The 14,201-nt window shown below is 56.3% G+C and overlaps 1 protein-coding gene across 1 annotated transcript in view; it reads right to left on the bottom strand.

Moving 5' to 3' along the window:
- Positions 1–479: 479 nt before the first annotated feature.
- Positions 480–14,201, bottom strand: part of LOC131574403 (CXXC-type zinc finger protein 1-like) — a 33,078-nt gene continuing 19,356 nt past the window's right edge. Inside the window, exons 8-14 of the mRNA XM_058828861.1 lie at positions 12,615–12,799; positions 10,064–10,271; positions 8,725–8,835; positions 7,926–7,975; positions 6,915–7,011; positions 6,037–6,189; positions 480–684 (exon numbers count right to left, since the gene is read on the bottom strand). Coding sequence (XP_058684844.1) covers positions 544–684; positions 6,037–6,189; positions 6,915–7,011; positions 7,926–7,975; positions 8,725–8,835; positions 10,064–10,271; positions 12,615–12,799 — 945 coding nt within the window. The 3' untranslated portion in view covers positions 480–543. The remainder of the gene's footprint in view (positions 685–6,036; positions 6,190–6,914; positions 7,012–7,925; positions 7,976–8,724; positions 8,836–10,063; positions 10,272–12,614; positions 12,800–14,201) is intronic.

Genomic DNA, 14,201 nt, shown 5'->3' with positions numbered 1-14,201 from the left:
CAGGGGTCAGCGGTCCGAGCGCAGGTCAGTGGTCAGTGGGTCAGGGGTGGTCAGGGGGGGGTCAGGGTGGTCAGTGGGTGCTCAGGGTGGTCAGTGGGTGTCAGTGGTCAGCGGTCCGAGCACAGGTCAGTGGTCAGCGGGTCGGGGGGGGTCAGGGTGCTCAGGGTGCTCAGGGGGGGTCAGTGGTCAGCGGTCCGAGCGCAGGTCAGTGGTCAGCGGGTCAGTGGGTGCTCAGGGGGGGGTCAGGGTGTCAGTGGGTGCTCAGTGGTCAGCGGTCCGAGCGAAGGTCAGTGGTCAGCGGGTCAGGGGTGGTCAGTGGGTGCTCAGGGGGGGTCAGGGTGCTCAGTGGTCAGCGGTCCGAGTGCAGGTCAGTGGTCAGCGGGTCAGGGGTGGTCAGTGGGTGTCAGTGGGTGCTCAGGGGGGGGTCAGGGTGCTCAGGGGGGGTCAGTGGTCAGCGGTCCGAGCGCAGGTCAGTGGTCAGCGGGTCAGGGGTGGTCAGTGGGTGCTCAGGGGGGGGTCAGGGTGCTCAGGGGTGCTCAGTGGTCAGCGGTCCGAGCGAAGGTCAGTGGTCAGCGGGTCGTGCTGGATCGTTTGGTGCAGCATCAGCGCCAGCAGCCCCGCCCGGTTCGTCATCGCCGCCCGGACATTGCGCTCCTGCTCAAACAGCTCGTCCAGCTTGTACCACTGCCGGACAGACGGACACGGGACACGGGACAGACAGACGGACACGGGACACGGGACAGACAGGGGACAGACAGACACAGACAGACACAGGACACAGGACACAGGACAGGGGACAGACAGGGGACAGACAGACAGGGGACAGACAGACACAGGACAGGGGACAGACAGACAGACACAGGACAGACACAGGACACAGGACACAGGACAGGGGACAGACAGGGGACAGACAGACAGGGACAGACACAGGACACAGGACAGGACACAGGACAGGGGACAGGCAGGGGACAGACAGACACAGACAGACACGGGACAGGGACAGACGGACAGGGGACAGGACAGACAGACAGACACAGGACAGACAGGGGACAGGACAGACAGACAGGGGACAGGACAGGGGACAGACAAACAGACGGACAGGGGACAGACAGGGGACAGACAGGGGACAGGGACAGGACAGGGGACAGACAGACAGACGGACAGGGGACAGACAGACGGACAGGGGACAGACAGGGGACAGGACAGAGGGACAGGGGACAGACGGGACAGACACAGGACAGGGGACAGACAGGGAGACAGACGGACAAGGACAAGGGACAGACAGACAGACGGGACACAGAGCGGGACAGGGGGACACAGGGACATCATGAAGAACATCAGCAGGGACACGGGGACACCCCTGGGGACACCCCTGGGGACACCTGGGGACACCCCTGGGGACACCTGGGGACACCCTGGGGACACCTGGGGACACCCTGGGGACACCTGGGGACACCCTGGGGACACCCCCGGGGACATGGGGACACCCCTGGGGACACCCTCAGAGACACGGGGACAGCCCTGGGGACAGCCCTGGGGACACCCCTGGGGACACCCTGGGGACACCCTGGGGACACCTGGGGACACCCTGGGGACACCCCTGGGGACATGAGGACACCCCTGGGGACACCCTGGAACGCTTTTGGGGAACGCGCTCGGTGACAGTGACACCGACAGGGCCGTGGGGACATTTTGGAGCCACCTCGGGGACATTTCAGGACCACTTTGAGGCCGTTTGGTGCCGTTTTGGGCCATTTTGGGCCATTTTGGGCCATTCTGGTGCCATTTGTGGCCATTTCAGTGCCATTTTGCCCCATTTTGGCCCATTTTGACCCATTTGTGTCCCCCACCACTCGGACACGCTCCAGGTCCACCTCGGCGCGCCTCAGTTTCTCCCAGCAGTAGTGACGGTGACATTTGTGACCCATTTTAACCCATTTTAACCCATTTTAACCCATTTTAACCCATTTTAACCCATTTGTGACCCATTTTAACCCATTTTTAACCCATTTTAACCCATTTTACCCCATTTTAACCCATTTTTAACCCATTTTGGTGTCACCCACCACTCGGACGCGCTCCAGGTCCACCTCGGCGCGCCTCAGTTTCTCCCAGCAGTAGTGACGGTGACATTTGTGACCCATTTTAACCCATTTTAACCCATTTTAACCCATTTGTGACCCATTTTAACCCATTTGTGACCCATTTTACCCCATTTTTACCCCATTTTAACCCATTTTACCCCATCACCCACCACTCGGACGCGCTCCAGGTCCACCTCTGCGCGCCTCAGTTTCTCCCAGCAGTAGTGACGGTGACATTTGTGACCCATTTTAACCCATTTTAACCCATTTGTGACCCATTTTAACCCATTTTAACCCATTTTACCCCATTTTAACCCATTTGTGACCCATTTTAACCCATTTTAACCCATTTTAACCCATTTTTAACCCATTTGTGACCCATTTTAACCCATTTTAACCCATTTTAACCCATTTTAACCCATTTGTGAGCCATTTTAACCCATTTTTAACCCATTTTAACCCATTTTTAACCCATTTTACCCCATTTTACCCCGTTGTTTGGTGTCACCCACCACTCAGACGCGCTCCAGGTCCACCTCAGCACGCCTCAGTTTCTCCCAGCAGTAGTGACGGTGACATTTGTGACCCATTTTAACCCATTTTAACCCATTTTAACCCATTTTACCCCATTTTACCCCATTTTAACCCATTCTAACCCATTTTAACCCATTTTAACCCATTTTAACCCATTTGTCACCCATTTGTGACCCATTTTAACCCATTTTAACCCATTTTACCCCATCACCCACCACTCGGACGCGCTCCAGGTCCACCTCGGCGCGCCTCAGTTTCTCCCAGCAGTAGTGACGGTGACATTTGTGACCCATTTTAACCCATTTTAACCCATTTGTGACCCATTTTAACCCATTTGTGACCCATTTTAACCCATTTTTAACCCATTTTAACCCATTTTTAACCCATTTTTACCCCATTTTAACCCATTTTTAACCCATTTTACCCCATCACCCACCACTCGGACGCGCTCCAGGTCCACCTCGGCGCGCCTCAGTTTCTCCCAGCAGTAGTGACGGTGACATTTGTGACCCATTTTAACCCATTTTACCCCATTTTAACCCATTTTAACCCATTTTTACCCCATTTTAACCCATCACCCACCACTCGGACGCGCTCCAGGTCCACCTCTGCGCGCCTCAGTTTCTCCCAGCAGTAGTGACGGTGACATTTGTGACCCATTTGTGACCCATTTTAGCCCATTTTAACCCATTTGTGACCCATTTGTGACCCATTTTAACCCATTTTAACCCATTTTAACCCATTTGTGACCCATTTTAACCCATTTTAACCCATTTGTGACCCATTTTAACCCATTTTAACCCATTTTAACCCATTTGTGACCCATTTTAACCCATTTTAACCCATTTTAACCCATTTTTAACCCATTTTAACCCATTTTAACCCATTTGTGACCCATTTTAACCCATTTGTGACCCATTTTAACCCATTTTACCCCATTTGTGACCCATTTTAACCCATTTTAACCCCATTTTAACCCATTTTAACCCATTTGTGACCCATTTTAACCCATTTTTAACCCATTTTAACCCATTTTAACCCATTTTTAACCCATTTTAACCCATTTTACCCCGTTGTTTGGTGTCACCCACCACTCGGACGCGCTCCAGGTCCACCTCGGCGCGCCTCAGTTTCTCCCAGCAGTAGTGACGGTGACATTTGTGACCCATTTTAACCCATTTTAACCCATTTTTAACCCCTTTTAACCCATTTTAACCCATTTTAGCCCATTTTAACCCATTTGTGACCCATTTTAACCCATTTTAACCCATTTGTGACCCATTTTAACCCATTTTAACCCATTTTTACCCCATTTTTACCCCATTTTACCCCATTTTACCCCATCACCCACCACTCGGACGCGCTCCAGGTCCACCTCTGCGCGCCTCAGTTTCTCCCAGCAGTAGTGACGGTGACATTTGTGACCCATTTTAACCCATTTTAACCCATTTGTGACCCATTTTAACCCATTTTACCCCATTTTAACCCATTTTAACCCATTTTACCCCATTTTTAACCCATTTTACCCCATTTGTGACCCATTTTAACCCATTTGTGACCCATTTTAACCCATTTTAACCCATTCTAACCCATTTGTGACCCGTTTTAACCCATTCTAACCCATTTTAACCCATTTGTGACCCATTTTAACCCATTTTAACCCATTTTAACCCATTTTGGTGCCGTTTGTGACCCATTTTAACCCATTTTAACCCATTTGTGACCCATTTTAACCCATTTTACCCCATTTTAACCCATTTTTAACCCATTTTAACCCATTTTGATGCCGTTTGTGACCCATTTTGGTGTCACCCACCACTCGGACGCGCTCCAGGTCCACCTCAGCGCGCCTCAGTTTCTCCCAGCAGTAGTGACGGTGACATTTGTGACCCATTTTAACCCATTTGTGACCCATTTTAACCCATTTTAACCCATTTTAACCCATTTTGGTGTCACCCACCACTCGGACGCGCTCCAGGTCCACCTCTGCGCGCCTCAGTTTCTCCCAGCAGTAGTGACGGTGACATTTGTGACCCATTTTAACCCATTTTAACCCATTTGTGACCCATTTTAACCCATTTTAACCCATTTTAACCCATTTTACCCCATTTTTACCCCATTTTAACCCATTTGTGACCCATTTTAACCCATTTTAACCCATTTGTGACCCATTTTAACCCATTTGTGACCCATTTTAACCCATTTTTAACCCATTTTTAACCCATTTTACCCCATTTTAACCCATTTGTGACCCATTTTAACCCATTTTAACCCATTTTAACCCATTTTAACCCATTTGTGACCCATTTTAACCCATTTGTGACCCATTTTAACCCATTTTAACCCATTTTAACCCATTTTAACCCATTTGTGACCCATTTGTGACCCATTTTAACCCATTTTACCCCATTTTTAACCCATTTTACCCCATCACCCACCACTCGGACGCGCTCCAGGTCCACCTCGGCGCGCCTCAGTTTCTCCCAGCAGTAGTGACGGTGACATTTGTGACCCATTTTACCCCATTTTAACCCATTTTTAACCCATTTTAACCCATTTTAACCCATTTTTAACCCATTTTTAACCCATTTTTAACCCATTTTAACCCATTTGTGACCCATTTTTAACCCATTTTAACCCATTTTAACCCATTTTAACCCATTTTAACCCATTTGTGACCCATTTGTGACCCATTTTAACCCATTTTAACCCATTTTTAACCCATTTTACCCCATTTTAACCCATTTGTGACCCATTTTAACCCATTTGTGACCCATTTTAACCCATTTTAGCCCATTTTAACCCATTTTAACCCATTTGTGACCCATTTCACCCCATTTTTAACCCATTTTAACCCATTTTAACCCATTTTACCCCATTTGTGACCCATTTTAACCCATTTTAACCCATTGTTTGGTGTCACCCACCACTCGGACGCGCTCCAGGTCCACCTCTGCGCGCCTCAGTTTCTCCCAGCAGTAGTGACGGTGACATTTGTGACCCATTTTAACCCATTTTAACCCATTTGTCACCCATTTGTGACCCATTTTAACCCATTTTTAACCCATTTTACCCCATTTTACCCCATTCTAACCCGTCACCCACCACTCGGACGCGCTCCAGGTCCACCTCGGCGCGCCTCAGTTTCTCCCAGCAGTAGTGACGGTGACATTTGTGACCCATTTTAACCCATTTTAACCCATTTTAACCCATTTTACCCCATTTTTAACCCATTTTTAACCCATTTTAACCCATTTTACCCCATTTTTAACCCATTTGTGACCCATTTTAACCCATTTGTGACCCATTTTAACCCATTTTAACCCATTTGTGACCCATTTTAACCCATTTTAGCCCATTTTAACCCATTTTGGTGCCGTTTGTGACCCATTTTACCCCATTTTACCCCATCACCCACCACTCGGACGCGCTCCAGGTCCACCTCAGCGCGCCTCAGTTTCTCCCAGCAGTAGTGACGGTGACATTTGCGCTTGGGGACGCGGCAGAAGTCCCCGGTGAGCTCGAAGACGTCGCGCACCAGGGGGCAGCCGCACACCTCGTCTGCCGGGACCTGCCGGGGAGGGGTCAGCGCTGGGGACACCCCCAGACCCCCCCTGACACCTCCAGGGACACCCCGGGGGTCCTGGCAGGGTCCTGGGGGCTTCCCCCACCCCCCCAGACCCATTTCGGGGTCCCAGGAGGGTCCTGGGGGCTCCTCCCGCCCCCCCAGACCCATTTTGGGGTCCTGGGAGGGTCCTGGGGGCTGCCCCCACCCCCCCAGACCCATTTCGGGGTCCCAGGAGGGTCCTGGACACTCCCCTTGCCCCCCAGGAGCCCCCAGACCCATTTTGGGGTCCTGGGAAGGGTCCTGGGAGGGTCCTGGGCACTCCCCCCACCCCTCAGGAGCCCCCAGACCCATTTTGGGGGTCCCAGGACTGTCCTGGACACTCCCCCCGCCCCCCAAGAGCCCCCAGACCCATTTTGGGGGTCCCAGGACTGTCCTGGATGCTCCTCCTGCCCCCCAGGAGCCCCCAGACCCATTTTGGGGGTCCCAGGACTGTCCTGGATGCTCCTCCTGCCCCCCAGGAGCCCCCAGACCCATTTTGGGGGTCCCAAGACTGTCCTGGACACTCTCCAGGACCCCCAGGAGCCCCCAGACCCATTTTGGGGCCCTGGGAAGGGTCCTGGGAGGGTCCTGGGGGCTTCCCCTGTCCCCCAGGAGCCCCCAGACCCATTTTGGGGGTCCCAGGACTGTCCTGGACACTCTCCAGGACCCCCAGGAGCCCCCAGACCCACCTTGGGGTCCCGGGAGTGCTCGGGGCACAGCACCTGCAGCCTCTTGCAGTAGGTTTTGCTCTGGGGGTTGTAAACGTCACAGAACAGCCGGGTGGCCCTGGAGGGGGGGGGGACACGAGAGGGGTCCTGGGGAGGGGGACAGGGGGACAGGAGACCCCTCCCCAAACAGCCACAACCCCCCCCTCAAAATCCCCCCTCCCCAGGGTGACTCCCCCTCCCCAAAAAGAGCCCCCAGGACCCCCCCAGACACTCCCCTGGGTGTCCCCTCCCCCATCCCAAGAGGATTTGGGGGGCTGGGACCCCCCCAGGGTGACTCCCCCTCCCCAAAAAGCTTCTCCTGGGTGTCCCCTCCCCCCTCCCAGGAGGATTTGAGGGGCTGGGACCCCCCCAAAGTGACTCCCCCTCCCCAAAAAAGCCTCCCCTGGGTGTCCCCTCCCCCATCCCAGGAGGATTTGGGGGGCTGGGACCCCCCCAGGGTGACTCCCCCTCCCCAAAAAGCCTCCCCTGGGTGTCCCCAGGAGGATTTGGGGGGCTGGGACCCCCCCAAAGTGACTCCCCCTCCCCAAAAAGCTTCTCTTGGGTGTCCCCTCCCCCATCCCAGGAGGATTTGGGGGGCTGGGACCCCCCCAAGGCGACTCCCCCTCCCCAAAAAGCCTCCCCTGGGTGTCCCCTCCCCCATCCCAGGAGAATTTGAGGGGCTGGGACCCCCCCAAGGTGACTCCCCCTCCCCAAAAAGAGCCCCCAGGACCCCCCCAGACACTCCCCTGGGTGTCCCCTCCCCCATCCCAGGAGGATTTGGGGGGCTGGGACCCCCCCAAAGTGACTCCCCCTCCCCAAAAAGCCTCCCCTGGGTGTCCCCAGGAGGATTTGGGGGGCTGGGACCCCCCAGGGTGACTCCCCCTCCCCAAAAAGAGCCCCCAGGACCCCCCCAGACACTCCCCTGAGTGTCCCCTCCCCCATCCCAGGAGGATTTGGGGGGCTGGGACCCCCCGGAGCCCCCTCCCCACTCACCCCTCGATGCGGGTGGGGTACATGGACCCGAAGGACGTTTGGCTCTCGTACTGCAGGGGGGGTGGGGGGTTCAAAAAGGGGGGGGCAGGGGTGTGACCCCCCCCCCGAGACCCCCCCAGACCCTACAGAGCCCCCCAAGCCCCTCCCCCCCCCCCCATGGACCCACAGACCCTCCAGAGCTCCTCCCCACGAGACCCCCCCAGCCCCTACAGAGACCCCAGACCCCACCAGGAACCCCCCAGACCCCCCCAGACCCCCCCAGGACCCTCCAGAACCCCCCAGATCCCCCCAGGGCCCCCCAGACCCCCCCAGCCCCTATAGAGACCCCAGGGTACTCCCAGGAACCCCCCAGACCCCTCCAGGACCCCCCAGAACCCCCCCAAGGACCCCCCAGACCCCCCAGGACCCCCTCAGGACTCTCTCATGACCCCCAGACCCCCTCCAGGACCCCCCCAGACCCCCCCAGAACCCCCCCAGGACCCTCCCAGACCCCCCCAGGACCCCCCCAGGACCCTCCCAGACCCCCCAGACCCCCCAGGACCCCCCCAGGACTCCCCCATGACCCCCCAAAACCCCCCAGGACCCCCCCAGACCCCCCCAAGACCCCCCCAGGACCCCCCAGACCCCCCAGAAGAGCCCCCAGCAGCCCAGGGGTGCCCCCCAGACCACCCCCAGGACCCCCCCAGGACCCCCCAGATCCCCCCTGACCCCCCCAGGACCCCCCCAGACCCCCCCAAGGACCCTCCAGGACCCCCCCAGACCCCCCAAAACCCCCCAAAACCCCCCCAGGACCCCCCACCTTGGCGTAGCAGCGCTCCATGTGCCTCAGGGCCACCTTGGGGTTGATGGGGTGGCCGCAGGACACGCAGAAGATTTGCAGGTCCGTGTCCTCACTGTCCCCCTCCGTGCTCTGGGGGGGCACCCAGGGGGCTCAGGGGGGCACCCCCAAACCAGGGAGGGGCTCCAGGGGGGGCTGGGGGTGCCCCAAGGAGGGACTGGGGGGGTTGGGGGATGCTCAGGGGGCTCAAAGAGGACCCAAAATGGGGAGAATTAAAGGGGTTTGGGGTCCCCAGATCTCCAGGAGCTGCCTGAGGGTCCTCAGGGGTCTCAAAAAAACCCAAAATGGGGAGAATTAAAGGATTTGGGGTCCCCAGATCTCCAGGAGCTGTGTGTGGATGCAGAGGACCCAAAACTGGGAGAATTAAAGGATTTGGGGATCCCCAGATCTCCAGGAGCTGCCTGAGGGTCCTCAGGGGTCTCAAAAAAACCCAAAATGGGGAGAATTAAAGGATTTTGGGGATCCCTGGATCTCCAGGAGCCCCGTGTGGGTGCAAAGAGGACCCAAAACTGGGAAAATTAAAGGATTTTGGGGACCCCCAGGAGCCCCATGTGGGTGCAAACAGGACCCAAAACGAGAATTAAAGGATTTGGGGATCCCCAGGAGCTGTGAGTGGGTGCAAACAGGACCCAAAACGAGGAAAATTGAAGGATTTTGAGGACCCCCAGGACCCCATGAATGACCAGGGGGGATCTCAACAGGGACCCAAAACTGGGAGAATTAAAGGACTTGGGGATCCCCAGATCTCTGTGAGCCCCATGTGGATGCAAAGAGGACCCAAAACGAGAATTAAAGGATTTGGGGATCCCCAGGAGCTGTGAGTGGGTGCAAACAGGACCCAAAATGGGGAGAATTAAAGGATTTTGAGGATCCCCAGGAGCCCCATGTGGGTGCAAACAGGACCCAAAACGAGAATTAAAGGATTTGGGGATCCCCAGATCTCCAGGAGCTCCATGTGGATGCAAACAGGACCCAAAACGAGAATTAAAGGATTTTGGGGACCCCCAGGAGCTGTGAGTGGGTGCAAACAGGACCCAAAACTGGGAGAATTAAAGGATTTTGGGGATCCCCAGATCTCCAGGAGCTGCCTGAGGGTCCTCAGGGGTCTCAAAGAGGACCCAAAATTGGGAGAACTGAAGAATTTTGGGATCCCTGGATCTCCAGGAGCCGCCTGTGGGTGCAAAGAGGACCCAAAACTGGGAGAATTAAAGGATTTTGAGGACCCCCAGGACCCCACAAAGGACCGGGAGCGGATCCCATGAAGATTTCGAGGATGAGGAGGTGGGGAGGGGGTCCCCACCTCCTCATCCTCGCGGGGCGGGTGCCCCTTGGCGCGGGCGATGAGCCCCTCGAGCTCGTGGAAGCGCCGCTCCATCTCCTGCAGCCGCAGCCGCGCCTGGTGCTGCTCGCGCCGGATCCGCTCCAGCAGCCGCTTGCCGTGCTCCTCCGCCACGCACGGGCTCTGCTGCCACTGCTGGATCCGCTGCGGCAGGATCTCGTAGATCCGGCTGGGATCGAGGGGGAAAGGGTTAATGGATCCCTGGGATCGAGGGGAGGAAGGGGTTAATGGATCCCTGGGATCCCTGGGATCCACTGCTGGATCCATCACTGCCACTGCTGGATCCGCTGCTATGGCAGGATCTCGTAGATCCGGCTGGGATCAGGGGGAATGAAAGGGTTAATGGATCCCTGGGATTGGGGAGGAAGGGGTTAATGGATCCCTGAGATCCCTGGGATCCACTGCCGGATCCGCTCCAGCAGCCGCTTGCCGTGCTCCTCCGCCACGCACGGGCTCTGCTGCCACTGCTGGATCCGCTGGGGGAGGATCTCGTAGATCCGGCTGGGATCGGGGGAGTGAAAGGGTTAATGGATCCCTGGGATTGGGGAGGAAGGGGTTAATGGATCCCTGGATCCCTGGGATCCACTGCTGGATCCATCACTGCCACTGCTGGATCCGCTGCGGCAGGATCTCGTAGATCCGGCTGGGATCGAGGGGAGGAAGGGGTTAATGGATCCCTGGGATCCACTGCCGGATCCGCTGGGGAAGGATCTCGTAGATCCGGCTGGGATTGGGGGGAGTGAAAGGGTTAATGGATCCCTGGGATTGGGGAGGAAGGGGTTAATGGATCCCTGGGATCCACTGCTGGATCCGCTGGGGAAGGATCTCGTAGATCCGGCTGGGATTGGGGGAGTGAAAGGGTTAATGGATCCCCGGGATTGGGGAGGAAGGGGTTAATGGATCCCTGGGATCCCTGGATTGGGAGTGAAAGGGTTCATGGATCCCTGGGATTGGGGAGGAAGGGGTTAATGGATCCCTGGGATCCCTGGATTGGGAGTGAAAGGGTTAATGGATCCCTGGGATTGGGGAGGAAGGGGTTAATGGATCCCTGGGATCCACTGCCGGATCCGCTCCAGCAGCCGCTTGCCGTGCTCCTCCGCCACGCACGGGCTCTGCTGCCACTGCTGGATCCGCTGGGGGAGGATCTCGTAGATCCGGCTGGAATCGGGGGGGAGGAAGGGGTTAATGGATCCCTGGGATCCCTGGGATCCACAGCCGGATCCATCACTGCCACTGCTGGATCCGCTGCTATGGCAGGATCTCGTAGATCCGGCTGGGATGGGGAGTGAAAGGGTTAATGGATCTCTGGGATTGGGGAGGAAGGGGTTAATGGATCCCTGGGATCCACTGCCGGATCCGCTCCAGCAGCCGCTTGCCGTGCTCCTCCGCCACGCACGGGCTCTGCTGCCACTGCTGGATCCGCTGCGGGAGGATCTCATAGATCCGGCTGGGATAGAGGGAAGGAAGGGGTTAATGGATCCCTGGGATCTCTGGGATCTACTGATGGGATCAGGGGAGTGAAAGGGTTAATGGATCCCTGGGATCCACTGCTGGATCCGCTGGGGAAGGATCTCGTAGATCCGGCTGGATTGGGAGTGAAAGGGTTAATGGATCCCTGGGATTGGGGGGGAAAGGGTTAATGGATCCCTGGGATCCCTGGGATCCACTGAGGCAGGATCTCTTTATATAACTGGTTTACACTGGTCTATACTGGTTTATGCTGGTCTATAAAGGTTTAGATTGCTCTGTACAGGTTTACCCCAGTCCGTACTGGTTTATACTGGTCTGTACTGGTTTACACTGGTCTATAGGAGTTCCTATTGCCCTGTACAGGTTTACCCCAGCCCGTACTGGTTTATACTGGTCTGTACTGGTTTACCCCATCCATACAGGTTTACCTGAGCCCATACTGGTCCATACTGGTTTACACTGGTCTATAGGAGTTCATATTGCCCTGTACAGGTTTACCCCAGCCCGTACTGGTTTATACTGGTCTGTACTGGTTTACCCCTGTCCATACAGGTTTACCCCAGCCCGTACTGGTTTATACTGGTTCTGTACTGGTTTACACTGGTCTATAGGAGTTCATATTGCCCTGTACAGGTTTACCCCAGCCCGTACTGGTTTATACTGGTCTGTACTGGTTTACCCCATCCATACAGCTTTACCCCAGCCCGTACTGGCCCATACTGGTTTATACTGGTCTGTACTGGTTTACCCCTGTCCATAAAGGTTTACCCCAGCCCGTACTGGCCCATACTGGTTTATACTGGTCTGTACTGGTTTACCCCTGTCCATACAGGTTTACCCCAGCCCATACTGGTTTATACTGGTCTGTACTGGTTTACCCCATCCATACAGGTTTACCCCAGCCCGTACTGGTTTATACTGGTTTACCCTGGTCTGTACTGGTTTATCCTTTTCTGTACTGGTTTACCCCATCCATACAGCTTTACCCCAGCCCATACTGGTCCATACTGGTTTATACTGGTCCATACTGGTGAGCACTCACTTGGCAGCCAGTTTGATGCCGCAGGCCTCGCTGCAGTATTTGGAGGGGGGTCGGGCGGGGCGGGTGCAGCCGGGCCCGAGGCACTGGCCCAGCCCCGCGGGGTCGCGCGCGTCGGCGCGCTCGGCGTGACCCCGGCGCTCGCGGTGCCGCGCCCGCTGCCGGTGCCGCTTGTAGCGCTCCTCCTTCTGCACGGGGAATAACCAGTAACAACCAGTTAACACCAGTAACCTCCCAGTAACCATCACTCATATCCCAGTGAGCTCCCAGTAATCCCCAGTGACCCCGGCGCTCGCGGTGCCGCGCCCGCTGCCGGTGCCGCTTGTAGCGCTCCTCCTTCTGCACGGGGAATAACCAGTAACAACCAGTTAGAACCAGTAACCTCCCAGTAACCATCACTCATATCCCAGTGAGCTCCCAGTAACCCCCAGTGAGCTCCCAGTAACCCCCAATAACCCCCAGAGCGCTGCCGGTGCCGCTTGTAGCGCTCCTCCTTCTGCACCGGGAACAACCAGTAACAACCAGTTAACACCAGTTAACACCAGTGAGCTCCCAGTGAGCTCCCAGTGACCTCCCAGTAACCCCCAGTAACCATCACTCATATCCCAGTAACCCCCAGAGCGCTGCCGGTGCCGCTTGTAGCGCTCCTCCTTCTGCACCAGGAACAACCAGTAACAACCAGTTAACACCAGTTAACACCAGTGACCTCCCAGTGAGCTCCCAGTGAGCTCCCAGTAACCATCACTCATAGCCCAGTAACCCCCAGTGACCCCCAGAGCGCTCGCGGTGCCGCACCCGCTGGCGGTGCCGCTTGTAGCGCTCCTCCTTCTGCACGGGGAATAACCAGTAACAACCAGTTAGAACCAGTTAACACCAGTGACCTCCCAGTGAGCTCCCAGTAACCATCACTCATAACCCAGTATCCATCACTCATATCCCAGTAACCCCCAGTGACCCCCAGAGCGCTCGCGGTGCCGCGCCCGCTGCCGGTGCCGCTTGTAGCGCTCCTCCTTCTGCACGGGGAATAACCAGTAACAACCAGTTAATACCAGTAACCTCCCAGTAACCATCACCCATAGCCCAGTGAGCTCCCAGTAACCATCACCCATAGACCAGTAACCCCCAGTAACCCCCAGTAACCCCCAGAGCGCTCGCGGTGCCGCGCCCGCTGCCGGTGCCGCTTGTAGCGCTCCTCCTTCTGTGGTGGGAATAACCAGTAACAACCAGTTAGAACCAGTAACCCCCAGTGAGCTCCCAGTAACAGCCCAGTAACCATCACTCATATCCCAGTAACCCCCAGAGCGCTCGCGGTGCCGCGCCCGCTGCCGGTGCCGCTTGTAGCGCTCCTCCTTCTGCATGGGGAATAACCAGTAACAACCAGTTAGAACCAGTAACCTCCCAGTGAGCTCCCAGTAACCCCCAGTGAGCTCCCAGTAACAGCCCAGTAACCATCACCCATATCCCAGTAACCCCCAGTGACCCCCAGAGCGCTCGCGGTGCCGCGCCCGCTGCCGGTGCCGCTTGTAGCGCTCCTCCTTCTGCACGGGGAATAACCAGTAACAACCAGTTAATACCAGTTAACACCAGTGA

Source organism: Poecile atricapillus, unplaced genomic scaffold (genome assembly GCF_030490865.1).
Source record: "Poecile atricapillus isolate bPoeAtr1 unplaced genomic scaffold, bPoeAtr1.hap1 scaffold_296, whole genome shotgun sequence".
NCBI classification, from domain to species: domain Eukaryota; kingdom Metazoa; phylum Chordata; class Aves; order Passeriformes; family Paridae; genus Poecile; species Poecile atricapillus.
Note: the sequence above shows the minus strand (reverse complement) of the source record. Positions and strands in the feature narration are given on the sequence as shown.